The sequence below is a fragment of the Amblyomma mixtum genome, chromosome 5 (genome assembly GCF_055824585.1).
Source record: "Amblyomma mixtum isolate Tamu chromosome 5, ASM5582458v1, whole genome shotgun sequence".
In the NCBI taxonomy this organism is placed as follows: domain Eukaryota; kingdom Metazoa; phylum Arthropoda; class Arachnida; order Ixodida; family Ixodidae; genus Amblyomma; species Amblyomma mixtum.
The window spans coordinates 9,418,409-9,442,150 of NC_143016.1; the positions used below are offsets into that span (position 1 = coordinate 9,418,409).

At 46.6% G+C, this 23,742-nt stretch overlaps 1 protein-coding gene across 3 annotated transcripts; it reads left to right on the forward strand.

Moving 5' to 3' along the window:
* The first annotated feature begins 2,739 nt into the window (after window positions 1-2,739).
* On the forward strand, window positions 2,740-22,406 carry LOC149341295 (uncharacterized). Of its 3 annotated transcripts, none has more exons than XM_089543325.1 (12): window positions 2,740-3,419; window positions 3,974-4,149; window positions 6,093-6,157; window positions 9,016-9,236; window positions 10,957-11,181; window positions 12,373-12,518; window positions 12,926-13,138; window positions 13,643-13,780; window positions 15,371-15,559; window positions 16,069-16,150; window positions 17,135-17,496; window positions 20,243-22,406. In XM_089543325.1, the coding sequence occupies exons 2-12, from the start codon at window positions 4,069-4,071 to the stop codon at window positions 20,972-20,974; spliced, it is 2,454 nt and encodes an 817-aa protein (XP_089399451.1). In that variant the 5' UTR covers window positions 2,740-3,419; window positions 3,974-4,068; the 3' UTR covers window positions 20,975-22,406. The 3 variants fall into 3 exon arrangements, with proteins under 3 accessions (XP_089399451.1, XP_089399449.1, XP_089399450.1); XM_089543323.1 differs by having other exon boundaries at window positions 2,743-3,419; window positions 13,634-13,780; XM_089543324.1 differs by lacking the exon at window positions 2,740-3,419 and adding an exon at window positions 3,529-3,698 and having other exon boundaries at window positions 13,634-13,780.
* The last annotated feature ends 1,336 nt before the right edge of the window (window positions 22,407-23,742 follow it).

Below are 23,742 nucleotides of genomic sequence, written 5' to 3' on the forward strand. Positions count from 1 at the left end.
CTGGGCTGTTGTCTGCACCCCGCGATAGCGCGGTGGAAGTGGCAGCGTAACCGATTTGCAACAGCCCAGAGATGGAAAGGTCTATAAAATGATGTATAAAACAAGCTGCCAGCCGCTTTCTCCCTCTCCCACTTTTATTTCTCCACCTGGAGAATGCTGTATTTAGGGCTACCGCTCCATGGGGATACGCTGTTTGATGTCGGCCGACGATTTCAGAGTCTGTACTACCAATACCTTCACGTCAATGCAGTAGTGCATACGTCCAATGGCACATGTGCACACATGCGGATCGGCTGAGAACTGAAGGTCAAGTGAAGGTTAATTCGTAGGACATAATTTTGTCAAGAATGTGGATAAAATGTCATTGAAGGTTAAAGGGACACTGAGGAGAGCTCTATTGATATTTTTTTTATAGCAAAATCCGATAGTTCGGCATTTCATGGCTTTGTTGCCACTTGGCCGGCAGCGAAAGATGCATTTATTTCTAAGAAATTTGGATTCTAAGTTGAAATAGTTTTTCCCGCCGCTCTGATTCAAACTTGGGATTCTGCTATGACGACACAGAACTAAACATGACATTCACATGACGTAACGCAGACTCCGTGATTTCTGGCGGCCAGCAGTGCGGCCCAGCAGCAGCCGAAAAGAAAGCTACCGCCGGCCGCACGTTGAAGGCATCTATCGGCTATTGCGGCCGTCGCTTCGTTTACATTTGCACCGGCGTTTTGCCAGCGTTACAATGGATCCCGTTCTCGAAGTCGTCAACGAAGTTCTCGCAAATAGACGTCTTTAGCATACCGTGTACCCTGTTACCGTTAGCGGAATACCGGGAGCCCCCATACCGCTGAGAGCAAACGCTGATTGGTCCCGGCGCTGCAGGAGCGCACGTAGCTATCTAGAGTCAGTGACTCTATAGCTATCGGGTACGTGGCGCCATCTGGCGACGTCAAGGAGATTTGCGCATGCATTTGCTGCGCCTCAGTGATTCGTAGCTTCTCGTGTCCTAGTGTTGCTAGAACTATTGGTTCTAGCAACACTGTTTTGTCCTAACGTATGACGCCATGGAGGAAGAAAGCAAGACGGCTTCGGCCACGAGGAGTATCTGTTCTCGCTTCGGCGAGCGCGGCTTCGGCCGCTTCTTTTTGAGCAGCGTCCGCTCCGGCGGACGCAGTTGTTGCTGCGACGCGCGTCTTTTCTTTCCTTTTTCTCTTTCCTCTATCTTTTAACTCTCCTCTATCTGCACGTGGCAGCGGTGGTGGCTTGGCTAGAGCCAGTAGCAGGCCCGTGCAATTTCCTCTTCATCCTTCTCTCAGTCACAACAACAACAACAACAACATGGAGGAAGAAAAAAACTAGGAGAGAGCGCGCTCAGCCTCTGCAAGCTCTCTCCTCTGACGCCGCTGCCGAGGGCCCTTTTGCGCACTGACTCTTGGGAAATAGGCCCTCCTCCACAGTTACCAGACTGCCGACCAGCGGTGCTTTTTAGTGAACGTCCGTGCTCCGATGTAGCGCAGAAGCGCAGCGCCAGTGTTGCAGCTTTGGCGGAATGCGCACCGAGCTTGAGGTTGTCTGAAGGCTCCGCGTCTCAACACTTCTGTTGATTACACTCTTGAGTTTTTGGGTGCACTGTAGAAAACTGCAGGTAAACTTTTCATCAAAGGGTGCGGCCGCGACCTCGTCACTGTTCAACTGTGGTTCATAAAGAGAATGGAGAGGAACTACTTTCGTCGTTATACACACATACGGAGCGTTTATTTCGGAGAACTCGAGAGTAGGCGAAGAAAACGAGCCTCTAAAAAAGGGCGCAATGGCTTCCAGAGCGCTCACTGCGGACGGACGTGTTTAACGAGCGCTCCCGCGCGCTGCGCAAGATTCTATTTCTCGGGCAGGCGGACTTCGGCCTGCCCATGGGCCCGCCGTTCTCTGCTATTCTCGAGGCACAAGTCGCGCCGAATACGCTTGCGCACATACGCGGTTCCGACGTGAAATGCAGCAGTGAAGTATTTCTCTCTCTCGCTGTCGAGAGAGAGTGCCGGCGGCTTTACGTCTGCCCCTGCGCGGGGTCTCCCGGCCACTGCGCACAATCACTTACAAAAAGAAGTAAACTGTATGTACTACGTAGCCGCGCGCACGTAGCGTCTTGTCTCGGACCAATCGCGCGCGCGGCACATTGCACTAGCGGCCGGGGTGGGGCGCCCGGCCGCGTATACCGTCCGATGTAGCACCCACGGAGCGTTCGTGTCACGCGTGCACTACCTGGCGAAGAGCGAGCGGGAAGTCAAGCCTGCCTGCTCGATGAACGCACAGAGGCTCCTGTCACGGGTGCGCGCACTGCCGCGCGGCCACAGGAGCGCTTCGAGACTGTCCGGGATGATTCCCAGCGCCCTGTAGGCCGCAAGCATCTCGCGACGCGGCACTGCAGAAGCGGCACAGCGAAGGAGCATGTGCTCAGCGCACGCGTCGCTCGGGGATGGTGGCCGCTGCGGCGAGCGAGCAGTTTGTGCTCACCACGGAGCCGTCAGTGAAGACAAGTAGATGGTCGCGCAGTTGCTCGTAGAGCGAAACCGAAATCCGGCTAAGAGCTACCGCTTCCTTGTCACGTGAGGGCCTATTTCCCATGATGCTTTCCATTATATTTTTTATGACTAGGCTTCACGATTGTGACGTCATGCTCCCTCCTAGTTTTCTTTCCTCCATGTATGACGCCATGAAGCTTGTACTTGCGAGTTTGGCCTGTGGCGGCGATACCTGTATTTTGGTTCTTACTCTTTTCTATGTTACAGGAGCTTTGTTGTCAGTATGAATGGCGTTTTTGTAATCAGGAGCTGGTATTCTGTCGATGCAAGTCAACTTCAATTTCTCCTCAGTGTCCCTTTAACGCAGCCCGGCGTCGAGGCAGAGCAAGAAGTGCCCACACGCCGACAACACTTGAAAAGTCCGCCAAGTTCGTAACGCGCTGCTGAGAGTCATTTTGCATGTAGTGCCATGGTAGTGCAGGCGCAGGCATATAGGTTTTCCTCGCCGCGGCACAGCGGCAGCGCTTTAATCGCCAGTGATAAGAAGTCACTAAAGATAACATCACTATGATAACGTCATGGTAGTAGAATATATCGTGGTAGTTATCCGCATCAATAAATATTTAAGCCTTTAAATATTTAAACCTTATGTTTAGCAATGCGCTTGCGTTGCGTAACTTTGGGTAAGGTCTTAGCACCGCTGGCACCGCCGCATCGCTTCGTCCCTGGTGGTAACGGATTAGGGGGTGCACTCGCGAAGTTGTAGCCAGATGTAGGTTCACTATGGCTGCACCTAACTACAGACTTCATGGATGCTGTGTTCCTAGGCGGACGTCTACCTGTGCGGTCCGCGCGGTGCAGCTGGTACTGCCGATGACGGGATAAGCGCAGGAGTGCGTTTTGGTGAGACTACTTTCTTATGTAATGGGCCCTAGTCTGTCATGCGGTGTCTGCGATTGAAACATTATTGTAAGCGAGCGAGCGATGCTGTCGGCTGCGCTTGTGCAACACTGTTAGCATCAGCGCTGAAATGAACTGTTTACATTGGTAACGACGCTCCTCTTGTCACAAGCCAGCTGGCTTGTTGCAATCTCTCCACATGGTCCGTTGAACGCGTTCGCCGCGCTGCAACTGGGGGTTTGCAAGCGTAAACTTTTCGACCCGCATCACTGCTTTTCCTCGGTGGGACATAAACGCTATCGGAACAGGACTTGAGCTAAGTCAGGTGTATATAGGGCAGTCCGGGAACGTGTTTTCTTATGATACGTGTCCTTTCGTCTGGTGCGAGAGCGCGCGCTGCGTACTGTTGCTGAGCTTGCGTTGTTTGTGTTTGGCCAGCGGGTTGTCTTGCGTCGAAAGCCTGCTGGAGGTCTTTGATCGTTGTTGTTGACCGGAGCTTTTGGCAACGCCGAGTATTTTAAACTGCGCCTTTCTTTCGATCGCTCACTTCGTTCCAGCTAAAGGCAAAAAGCATCATCTGCAGCGACAAAATTCTATGGCTTGAGCTGACAGACTTTTCGACTGCCGTCACTACTAGAGAAGCTGGCGTTGTATGACAATGGATGTCTCCGGCCAGAGCGATCCTGACCTACCCGGAGATTGGACTTTTATGCCATCTGAGGACGAAATTATGGTAAGTTCTGTGCGCTGCTTTCGTAACGGAGATCCGGTAACGGGCGGTGTGTACTGTATACATAGACGTCGGTGACTGATGGCGATAATCGCAAATTCCTGGAGCAGGCGAAACGAATGGACCAGTAGCTCCTGTGCTTGTGGAAAAGGTCAAGTACTCGGCATTATTGTGGACTGCATTGAACCGCATAAGGGGAGAGCCGGCCGCACGAGTGAAGCACTTATCGCTCAACGTTTCATCTTTGGAGCGTATCGCGCCATGTTTGCCTTGACCGTTAGTGTGCCAAACACATTAGTGGCCTTTAGAAAAGGGGAGCATCTTGCCTGAATTGAAAGCCGTGGTGCTAGAGTGCGTGTATACGCGCAATACAGGCTCTATATTGCGTCAGCTGTTATTACAGTGTCTCACTTCTCATCAGGCACTAAGAGTATTGAGTCTTTGTATGGTTAGCCTCTATTCAAAAATAAACTGTTCCAGTGGGGAATCGCCTTAAAAATTTTTGCTTCATGACAGAGCGTGCCATTCTAAAAGGCTGCCTGCTCAGTATCGTTCCCTTTGCTGCCAGTACCTTGCAAAGCATGTGCATTGCTGTCAGTTGCACGTGTTCAGCAGCTGTCACTCAGGAAGGCATTTGCTGAGTGCTCGGGGATGAAAGTTGTACCATTATCTTATCGTTCGCTGTGGGTGTGTTCTGTTCTGGCCTGCTTCCAGCCATTGTTCTCTTCTCCGCTTATGCCCTTGTGTGACATTGAAGGACTGATACTGATACCTGCCCCCCAGTGCTGCGTCGAATAGAATGCCGGCTTTCCCTGAAGCGCTACCCCATGTGACTACCGGGTGAACACAACCATGCCAGCATAACGGGCACTATCCTGGCTCATGTCATGTGGCTGCTTTGACAGAATACTCAAAAGAGCCAACCACAGCGCGCCAAACCGAATAGTGTTGTTCTAACTGAACTAGTGCAGCTAGTTGGGCTTTTGTGTTTTCATATGTTCTATGCTTTATACTTTCTATTTAATTAATCCTGTTATCTGTGAGTATTTTCTTCCCTAATATGGCAGCCAGATTTCAGTATTGTTTTGTCAGTTTGAAAGTTTTTGTGAATGCATGTTTCTTTCAAGAACGTATCTGCAGTAGCATTACGAGTGTGGAAAACTTGTGTTAAAAGGTGACAACATTTCAACTAGCCTGAGCTAAGAGGCCAAGTTCTAGCCGTTATTTTCACTGACAGTTCTGTGGGCGGTCAACTTTGACATGAACTCTTGACTAGATTAGAACAAAAATTTTTAACTGTTACTCTCTCTTTCTTTTTTGAAGTCAGGCTACGGGATACTAGTGGCTTGTAGTGTTGTTGTCTGACGCTTAATTTTATTACATAAAAAAATTCCAACATTTAAACTTCAGATGTTACTTCCTTATAATGCGTAGCATTTATGGGAAGAAAAGAATGGAGTTGGTACGGAGAAATAACATCTGAAATCACTTAAAAACTCATCATAAAAACTTGCTAAGGGCATCAATGCTGCCTAGGTTGTGCCTAATTAGGGAAGAAAGACATTTCAAATACATTACAGCATTTTGCGAAGGGCAAAATTAATACACAAGTTATTTCGTGCACAAATTCGTGAAACATTAGAACAGCCTTCTGAGATTAAATTTTTTATACTGTCTATTGTATCAGGATTTGATTCATGAATAAAAAGGACATGTATCATTGATCTCAAAAAGCATAAACAATATGTCATTAAACATGGGTAGATTTAAAAAAGGTGGGCCGAGGGGCAAAGGAGGCAAGAGATTTTCAATGGAATAACCACATCGGCCCCATTTTCTCTTTTTCAACTAAGAAAGTTAAGAAAAATGTTTTGTGCTAGTAGTGCAAGCATTTTATATATAATGTTCTCTCTCAAAGGCTACATGTAAGTTGTACAATTTTGCAGGATGTCACAGATGCAGCAACAAGTGTGGAAAGAAACCGGGTTGAAGACATACCTTTGAGTGAAAAGTAAGAAAACTTTCCTGTCAAACAGGTGTGCAAGAGGGAATGCAAAGAAATGTTGGGGAAGTAGAAAAAATTGTCATTAGAAGCCAAATTTCTGTGGACAGGCCTGCTTGACAGTCACAAATTTTGGTGTAGAGCGGCCTAAAACATTTGAGGTCTTCATGATATAGTATTACTATTTAGCAAATGTTGAAAATTGATCTCAGTGGTGCATTTTCAGGGAATTGAAGGGCTGTTGTCATTTTTATGTCATCTGCCTCTTAAAGGACTGTAGCCATTAAATATTGGTTGTGTACTTTTTTTTAATGATCGTAAGACATTAGTACGCATGGATGACCACGTGGCATTCACCGTATAATTTATAATTGAATATCTTATTTCGTGCTGTTTCTGTTTTGGCTTGAACAGCTGACCAGTGTCTATGGCATCAAAGTTCAGTAGAGTCGATGTTAACAAACGTCTTTCGCTGTAGCGACACTGCAATCAAGCCCCAGGTCACTTCTGATATAAACGCTTTTGTTCTGACAACAGCTTAGCCGTGCCTCTGACGACCTCTGATGTGGAGTTAGGTGCAACAGGTGGGCATAGCTATGTCCTCTGGGTGAAGCACTTGCTGTACAAAATGTAGAGGGCTCTGGTGCGTCTTTTTTCCCCAGCTTCGCTTTTGAAATGTCAGTAAATATTAGGTCTGCTAGGTTTAGAATGCATTGTGCATGTGGTTCTCTGTCGAACGCAAGACCGTGTTGTTGCATGCAAGTTGCGTGAATGTCAGACAAAAATATATGGTTGCAAACGGAATGCTACTGTTTTACATGGCTTTCCCCTCTTGTGTCCAGCCAGGGAATCTTGCTTTAGGTGAATTGAGCGCTGATTACTTAGCCAAACGAAATAAAAATATTTTGTCATACTTGCTACCGTTGAATCTGTCTGCTGCAGAATGCATTTTGTACATGCGAAAGAAAGCAAGCAATCCAGAATGCAAGTGCACAGTGACGCAGCGGTCTTGGCAAGCAGCCAAGAAACTAGTTTGCAACATGCATTTTTGCTGTTACGACCGCCAAAATGCATAGTGCACTTCTTCTATTTATTATTAAGACTTAAACTGCAGTTACTTTTTGAAATTTCTTGAAAACCCTGGACAAGAAACCAAGGGAAGCACCACGTGGCTGTCGCTTAGTCAGACAAGTCTAGGGCAGCGCCCTCTGCATCATTGCAGGATCTTCATGGAGGCATTGCATTCCTCAGTGCTCTGGGCTCAGTGTAGTGTAGTGTGCTGTTTCGTATTATGGTTTGGTTTATTGGGGTTTAACGTCCCGAAGCAACTTAGGCTATGAGGGACGCCATTGTGAAGGCCTCTGGAAATTTCGACCACCTGGGGTTCTTTAACGTGCACTGACATCGCACAGCACACGGGCCTCTAGAATTTCGCCTCCATCGAAATTCGGCCGCCGTGGCCAGGATCGAACCCACGTCTCTCGGGTCAGCAGCCGAGCGCTGTAACCACTGAGCCAATGCAGTGCAACTGATAGGTGTTTACCAGAAAGGCAACCCACAGAAATTTGTCGTATTGTATGTGATTTACTTGTTATGTCCATGAAATTGTTAATTGTTGCAAGCTTCATGGTTTTTATTGAGCCTTTAATCAAACCAGCTTTCGTTGTAAGTACAGGCAACATTTATGGACACTCCCCCCCTCCTCCTCCCAAGGGAGAAGAAAACAAACTGCAGGCATCATTTTATTTTGTTCAACTTTCTAGTGGAGGTAGCTTAGCTTGTGCAGTGGTGATCGTCTTTGTCAATGGCATCAACCTTTGCCATGTTGTAGACAGAAATGACAGCTGGCTTATATGACAATTCACCTAACTTGTTCGCATCCTTCTTCTCTGAAATTCTCATTCCACTCAAAAGGGTTACACTCTGACTACCTTTCTGTTAACATGCTTTGTATGCCTTCTCACTTCTTAGCTAAATCCAAACAAGTGCACACGAGGCTTTGTTTCATGCATTCTGGTGCATCATTTTATAGGAAAAAAGGAAGACATTGGTAGGATTTCGGCAAGTGATGCCACTGTGTAAAACAAGGAATGATGAAGTTGCGCTGAGCGAGCTGATGGAAATGTCTAGAAATGTCTGACAGGAGGGTAGCAAGAGCTTTCTACTGCCTAGCCGTCCTTAAGACATGACTGGAAAAGTTCAGCACATTCACATGGCATGCATTGACGCTTGCAGTAGCGACCTCTGCACTTACCGTTTCCTTGCCATTAGCAACAGTGTTGTCCTGGGAGCTGGGCCTCCAGGCTGTGAAGCAGGTTTTGTGGTGTACCATACCCCATATTATTCAACAATGTGGCCACTATGACTGAAACTTTTGACCCCTGTGGTGGTTTCAGTGGTTAGGGCACTTGGCCATTGAGCCCATGTGGTGCTCCAGGACGTTGAACCCCATAGTTTATAACTGAAACTTTCTAGTGAGCATTCTGCCTGCATTTCACTGTGTATAGCTCTCATTTACCATGGTCACTTACTGTAACTTGTCACATTAATTGAATTGCATGCTACACCAGCTCACAATGCATTGCTTCACAGACAACACCAGTGGAACAGTCAAATGTGGTGATATTATGCAGGTGACTACTGAGTGGGACTCTTAAATTTGAACGCGCAGGCATTGCCGTATTTGACGTTGTACTGATGCCACCTGTTATGTATCACACGGAGCAATGGTCCTGGGCTGTCAAGCCAATATACCTGCAACATTTTTTTTTTAACATGGTTGTGGTTTGTTGTCGTGTCTAGCATTGTGTCATAAATTTTCAAGAGAGTGACGATATGTCCACCAGAGACCTCTTTGTTGGTTGTAGTGCCAGCAATGTCAGTCGAGAGAAGGCCATGGATGAAGGGCAGGAGAAGGGGCAGGAGAACGGAACCGTCGGAGGAGACGGAGAAGGAGAAGCCAGCGCCGGGAGCCGAGATAGCGATATCGACATCATTGACGAAGATACCGACCATAGCCTGGAATCTCTGAGCTCCTCTGCCATAGGCAACACCTCTGCATCACTCATGGGCTTCAGCGAGATCTCTGGTACTATTTCACTTCTGTGGGACTATACTTGGATGATTTTGGAGAGCATGAATCTTGCCTTTACACTCTGATGCAATACTTCAAAATATATTTTGTCTGTTGAAGTGTTTCAAGGAATACACTGGGGACAAGTTTGTCAGGTTTTTATTCTTGGCAAAATTTGATATCTGTTCTTTCTTTCACTTCCTGAATTTGATAATTTGCATGAATGCTCAAAATAGGTTTGTTACATGGATTAATTACCTACACTGATTGCCCCTTTACGGACCTGGTTGTTCTTTTTTAATATGTTGTTCACTTTTTGCAGATTTGTTTTTTCCTTTAATCCTGTAGTGCTTTTGCAGCAAAAGCTTGTTAATTAGACCGTCGTTAATTCGGATATCCAGATAATTCGAACTGCCGGCTTGGTCCCGGCCAAAGCACGCGCAAGTCTGTGGCATTGGACACTCATTAAATTGGGCACTATGCGTATCGCACTGGTTAATTCGAATGGGCTCCTGAAGGGAGGCTGTGTCTAGGTATGACTGGCACGGCAAAAGGTCGTTAAATAGCCTTGCACAAAATCTGAATTCCATGCTGCTTAGTTGTTCACGCACTCGTGACGTGTGCGCGACAACAGGTGTGCTGAAGAAAGGGTAGTCCCATTTCCGAGAACAATCCGATCACTTATTTTCTATTTTGCTTTTCTGAGCTTCGCGCCAACCTGCAGTTGTGGTGGCTTCACCAGCCAGCATCAGCCAGCCAACCTAACGCAGCTGAACACTGTATCGAACGTTGTCGTTTTCTTTTGCCCTTTTATTTTCCCCCGACTTCGGCGCCATTTGCTTTGCTTCCATCTGCATGGTTCCGTTCTACCACCAGTGCGCTGAAACTGCGCACTTGTCATGTGCCATTGCTGTCTGTGCAGTGAAGCCTCTTCAGATGCTGCATATGATGGGTGTGACGCGGTAGCATTGGAGCTCCACCGCGTTGCACTGTGAAGGATGTGGGAGGTCCTTATGATTCTGGAGCACTTCTGGTTCGATGCTCCTGATAGTACACATGCAATAAAGCATTAGTGAAAGCATGAAGAACAGTCTCTGCCGTGCTGTTTGCATCTGAAAATCAGGTGCCCATTTCCCTGTCTTTCACCAAATATATTTACCATGATGCAAGCAGTTCTTGAGTTTTTTTTTTTTTGTTGAGTCATTCGATAATTCGAATTTTCGGATAATTCGAATATTTTCCCCGGTCCCTCGAAGTTCAAATTAATGAGCTTTTACTGTATTGGAATGTGGGCTTTGAAAACAGATGGGATATGTAATCATATAGCTTCATATGACCACATTGAAGAATAGCATACACTGTATAGCATTTCCAATTGGTCGAAATTTCCGGAGCCCTCCACTACGGCGTCTCTCTTAGCCTTAGTCGCTTTGGGACGTTAAACCCCTTAAACCAACCAACCAACCAACCAACCAACCAACCAACCAACCAACCAACCAACCAACCAACCAATTCTTAACCACCAAGGGCATGCAACTTTGTAACTGGAACCAGGATATGTGGCCGCTATGTCATCATCACTGTGGCGTCATTCGTGATCCCATATTTTCTTATCGAAACTTTTATTTGAAAAGAGAAATGTTGCATGCAGGTAGTATTTTTATTTAGCCGAGTTCTTACCTTGTGTCCCCTGCGGTTTCCTTTCTGAGGCTACTGTGGTTTTACCCGCTTGCAGGAGGCACTGTGAGCTCGTATTCGAACATAGAGGTGCCATCTGCCTTTGACTGCATGGATGCAACGCCGGTGGCCTCTGATGCATCTTTGCCGTCAGGCCTGGAAATGCGATCTGGAGTACGTCGTTACAAGCATGTGCCGAACACTCGTCTGAACTGGGCTCTGACGGCACTGGCTGCTTTGGTGGCTGTTGCTGCTGTCGGATTTGGAGTGGGCCACTACCTTGGTGAGTAGAAAACATATTATAGGGCATGGCATTGAAAAAAAAAAAAAATGAAGATGTGTCTAAGGCAGGTTTATGTTACACCAGTAAAGCTGACATCTTCTTAGTCATACCTGGAACCTTTCATGGGAATGAGTTGAATTATCTGAATGCCCATTTCATTATGAAGAGGCACTTAGCTTTCTTCTTTAAGAGGGGAGGACCTCTACATATGCCTTCTACATATGCCTTTCTTCTTTAAGAGGGGAGGACCTCTACATTTGCAGCCGCCGCGGTGGTTCAGCGGTTGTGGTGCTCGGCTGTTGACCCGAAAGACGCGGGTTCGATCCCGGCCGTGGCGGTTGAATTTCTTTGGAGGAGAAATTCTAGAGGCCTGTGTGCTGTACGATGTCAGTGCACGTTAAAGAACCCCAGGTGGTCGAAATTTCCGGAGCCCTCCACTACGGCGTCTCTCATGGCCTTAGTCGCTTTGGGATGTTAAACCCCATAAACCAACCATCTACATATGCCAAAATTAAGCCATCAGGCAAATAGGTTGAACTTGTTTCTTTAGGGGCCTACTCATAAAATGCCGGGTCCTTTATATATATGTGCATATACTGTTGATCTTGCCCATATTCAGCATGAGTAATTTTCTACTGTTCTACATGAGCAGTGGTAAAAATATCATCCTGAAGATGTGACATAAAGAGTAATAATTTTTTCCTTGTGTAACGCTGTCACTGTCTTTAGAAGAACTGCAGATTGGGCTAGTTGGTGTTGACTCATAATGGTGATTCAACAGCACAAACACACACAGACCAAGAAAGAGACAGGACACGCAAAACAGTGCTGATCAGCACTGTTTTGTGTGTCTTGTCTCTTTCTTGGTCTGTGTGTGTTTGTGCTGTTGAACTACCATTATGAGTCATTGGCCTGTAGTGGGAATTATCTGCTGGCATTTCTATGACAGCCTAATATAATGCTAGGCCTAGTAGTCAAGCCGTGATCGTTAAGTCCATTGTGCATTGTCATGCCCATGGTGGGTTGGGTGAAAGGGGACTGATACAAGTTGTGTACTCGAGGCATATGCTGTCTCGTTGAGTAAGAGCTGCAACTCTGTGTTCCATGTGCTTTAATGTTTTTTCATTTGTGTGTCTTGCAAATGTGTTTCAAGAAATATAAAGTCTGGCACGGACATTGTTTGGCACCCAGGCGGGTCTGACCAGTCCCTTCAGCAGCGAGAAATGTCTCAAGGCCAGGTGCAACAGCTCAAGGCACTCCAAGATGAGCTCGTGAACTGCATGCAGCAGCAAAGCAAGGAGGCACCACCAAAAGATGCACCTTTCTTCAATCCCCAGGTGAGTGAGACCAGGTCAGCTTTTATCTTGTTTTTGTTTAACCTGCATGGGTAACACGCTGTCTGATTTTGCCAAGCCAAGTGAGGCTGTCAAAGCTAGTAGTCTGCAGTACAAGTTGTAGGAGTGTTGTGCTTGTTGTGTGCACCTTACACTTGCTGTGAATCATAAGGAACAAGCTGCATGTGATTTGAGTGGGCTCTTGCCTGTTACAAATGTAGCTAGCTTGCGTGTGTTGACATCAGTACAGTTATTTAGAACAGGTCTTTCAAGCTCTAATAGGGTAAAGTTGATATGCGAATGGTCATTTATTAGAAGCAAGGAATTGGTATTGGCCACCGTTGACCCTTGACCCATTTCCCCACCAGGGGGTTTTGTGCAGCTGAGACAATATTTTTGTCTGGTTCCAGGTGTGCTACCAGGATGGTGAATATTGGAAAAAGAAATTTGAGCAGCTTTTTTCTGAGAACCAAGGTCTCAAGGAGCTGCTTGAGCACTCGCAACGCAATGCCGTCATGCTAGACCCTCGTGTGGACTCATCTACAGACTGCTCGGCTGATTCACCCCACGATGTCCACAAGCTGAAACTAGACCTTATCCTCAACCAGATGCAGCACTTGCAGGTTGGAATGCTTTTTTTTTGCATTGATTGCAGACATTTTTCATGGCATCCTCGTCCTTTCATGTGTGTCCCGTACATGACCCCCCTTGTCAAAAGTAACCGAGCAGCAGGTTTTTGCTTCTCAACCGTATAACGGAGCCTTTACGGCACCCCTCAGGACCGAAAGGTGTCAGAACTTGTGGACAAGGGCTCACCTTACTCTACACAGATTCATAGCTTAAGGGTTGCCATAAGTGCTTTGCTACGCGGCTGAGAAACAAACCACCTGTGCCCGGTTGCTTTTGACAAAGGGGGTGCAGGCGGCCAAATCCTTAGCTAGCACGTGCGCCGACCACTGTCAGGACGGCCGCTATCAGTTATCAGGATTTGTTTTTCGAGTAAGTTAAAAAATATCAATTGGAATATGTTATGAGGCGTAGTTTGTGGTGGTTTGTTGATTTGTGTTCTGGAGATATTCGGACTTGTTGGTCGATTGGCTGTGTTGCCTTTTGTGCAGCTGATGAAGACGTTCAATCAGGTGAAACACAGTGAGCGTCTATCGCGGGAGCAGGCTCGCAAACTGGAGTTGGAAAATGAGCAGCTGAAGGCTCGACTTGAGGAAGAAGCTGATGAGGTCCTTGTCCAGCAACAGCTTGAAGAAAAGGTTTGGATTCATTATTTATTTCTTTGCTGATTCTTCATGCCTCAAATTCCCTGTTTATTGGGCGTTACAGCCGGGATTTTATTACAGCATTAAAGTGCGATGACGAATAGTGTTGCATGACTTTATGTTTTGTTTCTTTTTGTAACGTTGAACTTGTGAAGCTTTGTCATGATTGGAAAGTATGTGGCATGTGATAGAAGTGGGAAATTATTTCATGTAGTGAAGCTTAAACGTCATTTGCATGTTGAAGGCCAGCCTACAATCTGCATGTTGTTGTGCTGTTACTCTTTTTTTTCCACAGCCAGGTGTTATTTTTTGTTTTTCTATTAAGTGTAATATGTTAATCTGGTTAGACTAGCAACTAGAAAATAAATTCACGCTGCGAGTATCGTGTTTATGTGAATATAATGCGAGCTTTTTTTTTTTTCTGCATTTCTTCAGTTGCAGCAAGCATCTTGCGTTGTATATTTGTAGCAATCGGGGTACAAATAAAATGCAAAAATCTTTTTGCTCGCTGCTTCTCAAGGTAGCTACAGTGGCCTTCACTAACCCACCGCGGTGGCTTAGTGGTAAGAGTGCTCGCCTGCTGAGCCGGAGTTCCCGGGTTAGAACTCGACCGCGAGGCCTGCATTTCGATGGAGACGAAATGCAAAAGCACCCATGTGCTGTGGGATGTCGGTGCATGTTAAAGGTCCCCAGGTGGTTGAAATTATTCTGGAGCCCTCCACTATGGCACCTCTTACTCCCTTTCTTCTCTCACTCCCTCTTTTATCCCTTCCCTTATGGTGCGGTTCAGGTGTCCACCAAGATGTGAGACAGGTAGTGCGCCATTTCCTTTCCTGAAAAAAAAAAAAATACCGAAAACAATTTCACCAGACTTGTGAGCTGATAAGAGACTCCAACTTTTCGATGCCATCTGGGCGAAGCAATGTGCCAGCCCGCGTGCATGGGCAAAGGAGAAGTTGCCCGTGAATGTGGAAAGGAGGAGGCACAGCCCGTTGGGAAAGAGAAGGCACTAAAAAAAATCTAGTGGTGTAGGGAAAGGAGAGAAGGGTGAATGGGCACAGGACTTTTGCAGCACGAAATACGAAATGCGCAGTGGCACTGCAATGATGGCAGCCGCTTTTTATTGGTTCTCAGATAATGTCAGCATATCTTTTTCAGTAGTTTTGCATGCCGTATTTGTTTTTTTCTGAGCCTTCGGCTCCTTGGCTGTAGTTTTCTTGAACTAATTATGATTGCGCTATAATTGTAATGTATATATACTATAAACTTTCCTGATCATGTTTTATTCGTGGTCACATTATATAACTAAACAATAACATATGGATTTAATGTGCTCTACACATCTTTTTGAGCATTGCTGCTAAGCAGTGAGGCGCGCGTTTCCGCCTCCTTGCATGTGTGGCTAGCCCATGTCCGTAGTGCTTATTCGTGTGCTCATGTTTTGTTTGCGCCCTGTACTGTAGCGCCTGTGGTGCAGCTCCATGGTGTGTCTCTTCCAGCTAGCCATATCAAGAGCATTGCTGCATGTCTTGCCCTCCATCTCGGTGGCCATGCCTCAACCCTGAGCTGATCTCTGTGATGCAGGTCCAGTCCCTGGCGGAAGAGAACCAGGAGCTGCAGTCGCGGCTGGGCCATGAGTCGCAGAGGGAGGCCGCCCTGCGCTCCCTTGAGCACCAGGTGCAGCAGCTGCTGAGTGAGAATGAGATGCTGAAGCGCTCCATGGAGGAGCAGGTGCCCGTCACCACCAGCCGCATTTCCCTGCTCCGAGACACGGTACGGGGGGCCCTCCAGTCGAATGTGTGCCGTCTCAGTTGCCTTTGTTTATGCTCTGTTCATGAGATAACTTTCACTCCGGTACTCCTATAGACTGAAGAGAGGGCTGTAGCTCAACCTCGTGAAAATACGGGGGTATTTTGCGGCCATTGTAATCATGCGTTAACGTATCATGCCCATTAACTATGTCATAATGATTGTAGGTGTATTTAGAGCAGTGAAGTGTGCCTTGTATACCTTTTATAGGTGTCTTTCAGTGGACCTCCATGAGGATTTTAAACCACCTGATGTTCACCACTGCATTCTAGTTCACAACTTTTTTGCAGTAATATGCCATTTTTTATTGTTTCTTTTGTTATGGATTTTTTTTCCTGTTAAATGAGTGTGGTAGACTATAGTGGTGACAAGACGGACACATTTTTTTTTGTGCACATGTTTGGAAAAAAATTTATGTTGTGTCTACGTCACATGATAATAGTACATTCATAGTGTGCATGTTCTGCTCTTAGGTTAATCGGCTCATCATTGAAAACGAAGACTTGAAGGCCGTGGTTGCCCGGCTTCGCTATGGACCTCCGCTGCCTGTCAGCGGTAAGTGTCATGGAATCCTGCTGAAGCAGAAAGGGAAGAGACCTGAATGTAGTGTGTGCCAGTGTTAAGTTGTGTCTGGTACTGCCATGTGTGGTGTAATCAGTTTTTGTGTGTCCTTTTGCTTTGCAATGGTGTTTTTGTATTACACGAAAATTTTTGAGCAGTTTAGAAATAATTTTATGACTGCTGTCACAAACTTCTACTGTTATGTCTCCAGAAACTTGTTTTCTAGTATATAATTTTTCTCTGAATTTTTGTGTAAAGGCTTCAGAGCTAAGACAGTGTGGCAGAAGCCAGGTTCAGCATTCATTGCCCTCCTACTGGCATGCTACAGGTCAAGACATTCTTGGAACTTTTTTGCTCAAAGGGCAAATTTTGGTTTCGAATTTTTGCCATGCAGTGTTCATTGACATATCTGGTGTGAAACGAAAATTTTCGACAACAAGTTTAAAGTTTGCAAATTTGAAAAACAAAGAATGTCTTGACCTGCACCATGGCCCTTGGAGTGCAACAAAACAAGCGGCGTGAAAATGGATAAAACAGTTGTGAAGAAATCTGCTCCGCAAGAGTAGTATCTAGGCAGAAAACCGCAACGGAGAGAAACTGCCGTTGTACGAGCGCTTCCTCGCAATGCACAGCCTCTGCAGCCCACAAAAGTTTTTTTAGTTAGAGTTCTTTCTGGCCGATCTCAGCAATGAAGCTTCCAGGCAGTATAAAAAACGAAGCATACAACAGTTTTAGAAAGATTTGGAATTTGAAAACCACGTCTCTCATTAAGGGAACACATTCAATACCTGGTAGCCAAATTTGCCGCAGTGAAACACGGGGTGGCTATGTCGGATTAGTCGTCCTTTTGGCCAGCAAATGTTGCAAGTGTGCGAGTGGCTCCGTGCTCTCTCTGACATTATTGCACCATGCCAGAGTGCAACGGTTGCGCTGCCGTCTACTCTTGCTCCGTGGCCATTAGTCGCTTTTCATTTCCAGATGATGCTGCCTCGGAAAAGCCGAAGGGTGACAGTCAGAGTGAGGATACAGCGGCTGAAGAGGCTGGTGAAGCCAACCAACAGCCCGTGGCCAGGGACGAGCTCTCCGAGCTGCTGGATGTGCTGAAGAAGCAGCATGCAGACTCCAAGCAGTGGCGCAGGTTGTATGATGAGCTGAAAAGAAGCCAGGGCAGTGCCAGCAGCCGAACAGTGTGGCGGAAGTTGCTTACACTGGGCCAGACACTGTTTGACGACATGCAGACAGGCCTGGACCGCACCTTGGATTCCCTGGTTGCACTAGCCAAGAAGGGCTCCAGCGTGGCCAGCGATGTCAAACCCATGGTCCAAAACCTTGGCGAAAAGGTGAGGCCTTGTAGAAAACTCCTTGCTGTTGGCTGTTTCAGAACGTGAGCTGTGCACAAAACTTTCAAATGCCAGTGGTGGTATTTAAAAAAGAAAAGTTATCAAGGCACTACAAGTGATGTACTATGACAGTCCTAGGAATTTCTTTCATTTCAGCTAATAGGTATCTTGATAACTGTTTGAGGGATATGTCATAGTGCAAAAGAGGAAAACACACATACTGTATATACTCGCGTAATGAACCCACTTTTTTTCCCGAAAAATTGACTTCAAGTTGGGGGGGGGGGGTTCATTATGCGGAAAAAATTTTTTTTTCGAAATTTTTCGGGCGATTGAATTTCATATCACAACATCGATAAAAAATGCAATCGCAGCCTTACCTCTATAGAAAAACCACGGATGCGATGTGAATAAAAAAATTTATTTCACACACTGCTTGGCTCGGTCTCGCGTTATCACTCGGCCTCGCTCTCCGAGTCGAGGCTTTCGCTCGCAACTTCGTCGTCGTCGTTGTCATTGTCCCACAATGCGTCGTCTTCTGTGCCGTCCAAGCAGTTTGAGATTCCAGTTTTCTTGAAGCTGCGGACGATCACCTCGGGGGTAATTAAATTCCACGCTTCCAAAATCCATCGGCAAAGCATGTCGATGGTTGGCCTTCGTATCTTGCCAGTCGGTGTCAGGTCGTGGTTGCCCGCTGCCATCCACTCAGCGTACAGCCGCCGCACGTTGTCCTTAAATAGTTTGCTGACAGAGACGTCAAGTGGCTGCAGCACTGAGGTTAGGCCACCCGGAATCACACCGATGTCTGTTCGCAGCTCGCTCATTTGGCGCCGGACGGCTTTGTCTAGGTGGCCACAAAAACTATCTAAGACAAGGAGCGACAGCAGAAGAAGGGCCCCTGGTCGCCGTCCCCAGACTGTCTTGAGCCAGTCGACCATCAGTTGTGCCGACATCCACCCTTTCTCTTGGGCACGAATATGAGTCCCAGCCAGAAAGATGCCTTTTGGAAGAGTTTTCCTCTTAAATATAACGAACAGTGGCAGTTTCCTGCCATCTGCCGTTACAGCGAGCATTACGGTGCACCGTGTTTCTCGGCGCCCGTTGTCCTCATGTGCACGCTTTTTGCACCTTTCAGGTCCACAGTGCTGTTCCGTGGCATATCAAAGTTTATCGCCGTTTGGTCGGCATTCCCAATCTGTGAGAGCAGGAACTACTTCTCCTCCCGGATACGTATCACAAAACGATGAAAGTCGCGCACTTTGTCCTCACAGTCTGCCGGCAGCCGCTGACATAGCGTCGTACGCCTTCTCAGGCATAGCCCGTTACGACGCATAAAACGAGTTGTCCAACCACTGCTGGCTTTAAATTCGAGAACAGAAATGCCATGACTCCTTGCAGTGGCCTGCGCGTGGTTCTGAATGAGCTCGTGAGATACAGCACATCCTTCATTGCTCAGCCTCTTCACGTAGTTCAGCAGTTCTTCCTCCACGTGAGGGAACTTCCCTTGTTTGCGCCCTTGAAATGCGCGCCGATCTTTTCCAGTAGCCCTCAGTTCATCCTCTTGTTTACGCCAGTAGCGCACACGCACCGGGTCGACATTGAAGAGTCACCCGGCCGTGCGGTTGCCGTACTCCAAGGCATGCTCCACGACTTTTACCTTGAAACCTGCCTTGTAGCTGCCATAACGACCCATCACCACAATGCACAAATCAAAGCATACAGACACTCACACGCAGCTCCAGCAATATGGCGGGTGGCTGACGTCCAAGTGGGTTGTCTTTACTTCGTTTTGGTGCCACTGCGCTGAAACGGCGCTATGAGCAAGGTTTTGTTTTGCATTTGACAGATGGTGCTAAGCAACCAGATCATTTAAAATCATCATCCTCGGCAAAAGCGGCGGTCACCAAGTTTCGTTTCCGCGTCACCTGCGCTCGTGTCTCCGGCGTTTCTCTCACATTAGACAATAATAATCATGCGGTTATGGTAAAGGAAAGATGCCGCAATTGCCACTCTCACTAGGAGGTCACCCGAGCTGCGCTGTGAGCGAAGGGAAGAAGAGCCGTAGTGAAGGGCTACCCCGCCGGCATATCTCGCATTAAAAGAAGCTGGCTGCATCACGTCGCGATCTGTCGACTTTGTTATCGTCAGCAGTGCCGGCCAATTGTGCTGAGATAACGCAAGCATGCTCCAATATGGCCCTGAAGATCGGCACGCAGCTTATACCCGAGAAAAAAAAAAATCTCATTTTTCGAGGCGAAAAGTACGGGGGTGGGGGGGGGGGGTTCATTATGCGAGTGGGTTCATTACGCGAGTATGTACGGTATCTTGCTATCCATTACCACAAGCATGTGCAAAGTTAAGTTCAGCCTATTACTCATATTGAAAATGTGAAAGGTGCACTGCACATGTACGGGGCATGAACAGGCTTGATGTATCAACACATTACTAAGTATTGTAGTCGTCCAGCAAGATTTTTAAAATTTTATTTATATAATAATATTTTTTCCTTCATGTGTGCTGGTAATTTGGTTGCGAGTATATCTGGCTGGCTATGCCAACGGTTATTGAGTGGCTGCAGCCGTAGTCGGTCGTAGGTTTATGTTGTGGTGTCAGTATTCCTTGTCGCTCACTGCATACTCATGATGTTGATGTTGAGCTGTCTTTATAAAAAAATTCTGTCTCTGAGGTCAACAGTCTTCATGGCAATGAATGCATGTCCCTTTTGCTTTCTTTCGTATTTGCTTAGGTACGACGAGAGCTGAATCGCCGTCGAGCAGATTTGGATGGCTACCTACACGGATCTGGAAAGCCTGTTGAATCCATTTCACAGACAATGAGCTTGTTAGAGTCATCGGTAAAAAAAGTGTTTGAAGCTGGACGCAAATTTATCTCCAAGGGTCAGGAAGCAACTGGCAAACATGCGGAAAAGTTGGTCTCAAAGCTCTCCAAGGTGGCCGAGATGCTTAGCAGTGACTGGGAGGCATCGCTTGAAGAAGATGCATATGAAAGTTCTTCAGTACCTACAAGCATGGGGAGCATGCCAAGAAAGGGCGAGGTCCAATTTGCCCGGAGAAATGGGAAGGCTGGCAGTGAAGAAACGGGAAGCAACTGTCTTCTGGGTAATGGGGAATGTACAAAGAGAAATGGCAAAGGCAAGGGGATTAATCAGAAATCTGCAGAAAATAACCAGCTCAAGGGGAAGGCACAATCCGAGAATCCGGCTGCCAGGAAGAAGCGCCTGCTAGATGTCGAGCTGGAGGAAGAGGACTGGTTTAGTACCAGAGCCAAGGACCGGGAACGGCTGCGCACTGAGTCTTCATTGGGAGATGACAACTGGTACCTCAAGCGTCAGAAGGCTGGCTGGCGTAAAGGGAGCAGAGAGGGCACAAATAAGGACCGTACTGAAAAGAAGTCCAAAGACAGCCATTTTTGGGTCCACGAATCTCTTTTTCATGAGGAAGAGGGACTTTCTGAATAATGTGGCATTGTGCGATGTTAGTGTTATTTTGCACTGCTTTTAATTACTGGGATCATGGGGTCCACTGCTCCAATTTGATACAGTCTTGAAGAGCTGAAAGCCAAATGAGCCTAATTTTAGCCTACAGGCTTTTGAAACAGCACATGAAACTTGCTTTTAGTCCTAAGCTATGTTTCCTTTTCTGATTGCTGTTTTGGTAGGCCTGGAGCAGTGTTGCAGGTGTGTGTGGCAACCACGCGCATTATACATACCACCCTTGCTAACACTTTTGAGCTCTGCAGAAAGGCATCAGTCTTCATCAATAAATGACGCATAGATGTCAAATATTTTTTCATTGCTGTGCTCGCCTAAATCACAGCTAAATTTGGTGCGCATTTTTTGCCCAGCTTTTGTACGTAATGTTAGCGAACAGTAGATACAAGTTGCTTCAAATGGGGCTTCAGCTTGTAGTTATTTCCTCCCCTCTTATGCTAGACGGCTTTTTAGTTAGCCTCAATGAATATTTAGTATAACAATGTTGCAGGCTTTGCTTGCAAGCACAGCTGAGTGTACGTAATTTTCTTCATACTGCCAGCAGTGTTGTGAACATTCATATGTCATTGTATTATTTGATTGCTGCTTCCCAGCAGTGGTGCCCAACTGCTTTTAGAGCAGACTTATGCACTGCTGTGGAGCTGATTTGGCTGAGTGCCGCGTAGTTGAGTACTGCCCCACAGCGACATGCGCGAGAAATCCTAAGGTTGCTGGCAACATTATTTTTCGCTTAGTAACGACGCAGCATCACTGGCAAATGCTGTTGTGTGCATTTAGACATTTCCACTGTGAGAGGACACGCAGGGTGCTTGAGAGCGCTTGGAATCTCCCCCTCCAAATGCACAGGAGCCTAGGATTGCTTGTCCTGACGAGCTTGTTAGGCACACATGAAAACAAAACTCCTCTGGTCCATCTGTTATCCCCGCAATGTTACAGTGTCTTTCAGATTTAAATATGTGCATGCTTTTCTTCCACAATGTGTAGAGTTGCACTTTAAAGATCTGGGGTATGCTGTCTAGTGATGTTCGTGATAGGAAAGTGAACGATTTCTTTTTTTTTGTGACCAATTTTTAGCAGCTAACTGCAAGCAATGGCTCTGAAAATGTGTTGTGATATCTCTTCCATTGTCCTGACTCTTATTCAGGCTTCTGGATATTTAAGCACAGGTTCTATGTTGCTGTGGTTTGTAAACATTTACCAAATCTCCAAAGTGTGTCGGAAGACGCCGCTAGCTGTGTTATCTTCGTTATGTGCACAGTGTTTGGTTGTTTTATGTCTTGTATGGTGTAGTGCCTAGCATACTTCCCAGTGGTTCTGTGCATGCATCAATGTATATATGTAAATTAAGAAAGAGTCTTTGTTCCCTGTGCATAGAATAAAGCCATCTTTCAAACTCTCATTTCTTTGTATTAGTACCTACGTTTTTGGCATCAACTTTTAGTGTATGTGATGAGTGCTTATGCACAAATTCAGGGACATCTCCAGATACCAAGAGATTAAAAAGAAAAGTTGCATAGCTGTGGCATTGAGTTGTAATGTTTGCTACACGCTGTGTTTTTTCAAAATTGTGCTGTGGTAACTCTGTAACATGCTGTAACCAAAGTGCATTACAGTGGCGCATTCAGCAAAACACAATGGGGAAGAGATTAATAAAAGAACTAGTTAGAAGAATGATAGAGCAAGGAGATAAATGCTGAGGAAATAGTCAAGCATTAGAACTTTAATGAGCTGCCCAAGTTTTGCTTGAAGGTGGCAAAGTCCTGGTGAAATATGTATCAAGATCAGATGTTGCAATGTTTTAAAGACTCACTACGTATGTGCACAATGAGGCTCAAGTTGCTCGGAGGGACATTATGCATGTGCCGCTTCACCATTACGGTCTGATGCATGCATTCCAAGAAAACAATGTCCCGCAGCTACCATACAAATCTGCAAGTTGCACAGTTCCAGCACATGCATGGCAGCACTAATTTTTGAGAGAGCAGACACGAGGTTCCAACAAGCTATGGCATCCTTGATGAACCACTTCTGCACATTGTTGAAGTACACTAGGTTTGGAAAAAGGCAGCAGGCCTTTCTGAGAGTGGGGAGAAAAGCACCAACACACATGCTGTTGTCCAAAAGTGAGTTTGATATCAAGGAAGCGAATCTTCCTATTGCATGGGGGCTTGATACCGACTCGCTTTTGAACAGGAGCGTGTGTATTGGTGCTTTTCTTCCCACTTTCAAAAATGCCTGCTGCTTTTTTATCAGCACACTCAAAACTGCTCAACAGAGCTGCAGCTACAGGCGTCATGATGAATGCACTACACAGTTCCCTTCACACGCAAACTGAACATTTGGTCTCTGCTGACTCTCTGAGGCATCTGCTCACGGCAATCATGAAAAAGATCTTTGCACGGATGGCGCCAGGATATCTGTGGTGGGGTGGCACGGAGAAGCAGGAAAAAAAGCAGGGGGGGTGGGGGGGGGGGGGGTGCCTACGAAGCAAAATGAACACCCGCTAGCCAGCCAGGACAGTGTGCACCAGCATGCTAACCGATATGTGGAATGCTGAAGCAGCGTGATGCAGACAGGGCTGGTGCAGCGCCAGTCCTCTCTGCATCACATTGCTTCGGCATTGCCTGTCCTGTCTGCATCAAGTTGCTTCGACTTTCCACATATCAGTCAGCATGCTATTACACACTGTCCTGGCTGGCTAGCGGGTGTTCATTTTTCTTTGTATGCATCCAAGG

What these genes read in the sequence shown, in the direction of transcription:
- LOC149341295 (XM_089543323.1), top strand. Translation starts at nt 4,069, where the DNA reads ATGACAATGGATGTCTCCGGCCAGAGCGATCCTGACCTACCCGGAGAT. An exon ending in CATCTGAGGACGAAATTATG is followed by an intron (nt 4,150 to 6,092) that starts GTAAGTTCTGTG and finishes ACAATTTTGCAG; the next exon opens with GATGTCACAGATGCAGCAAC. An exon ending in TGGAGTGGGCCACTACCTTG is followed by an intron (nt 11,182 to 12,372) that starts GTGAGTAGAAAA and finishes TTTGGCACCCAG; the next exon opens with GCGGGTCTGACCAGTCCCTT.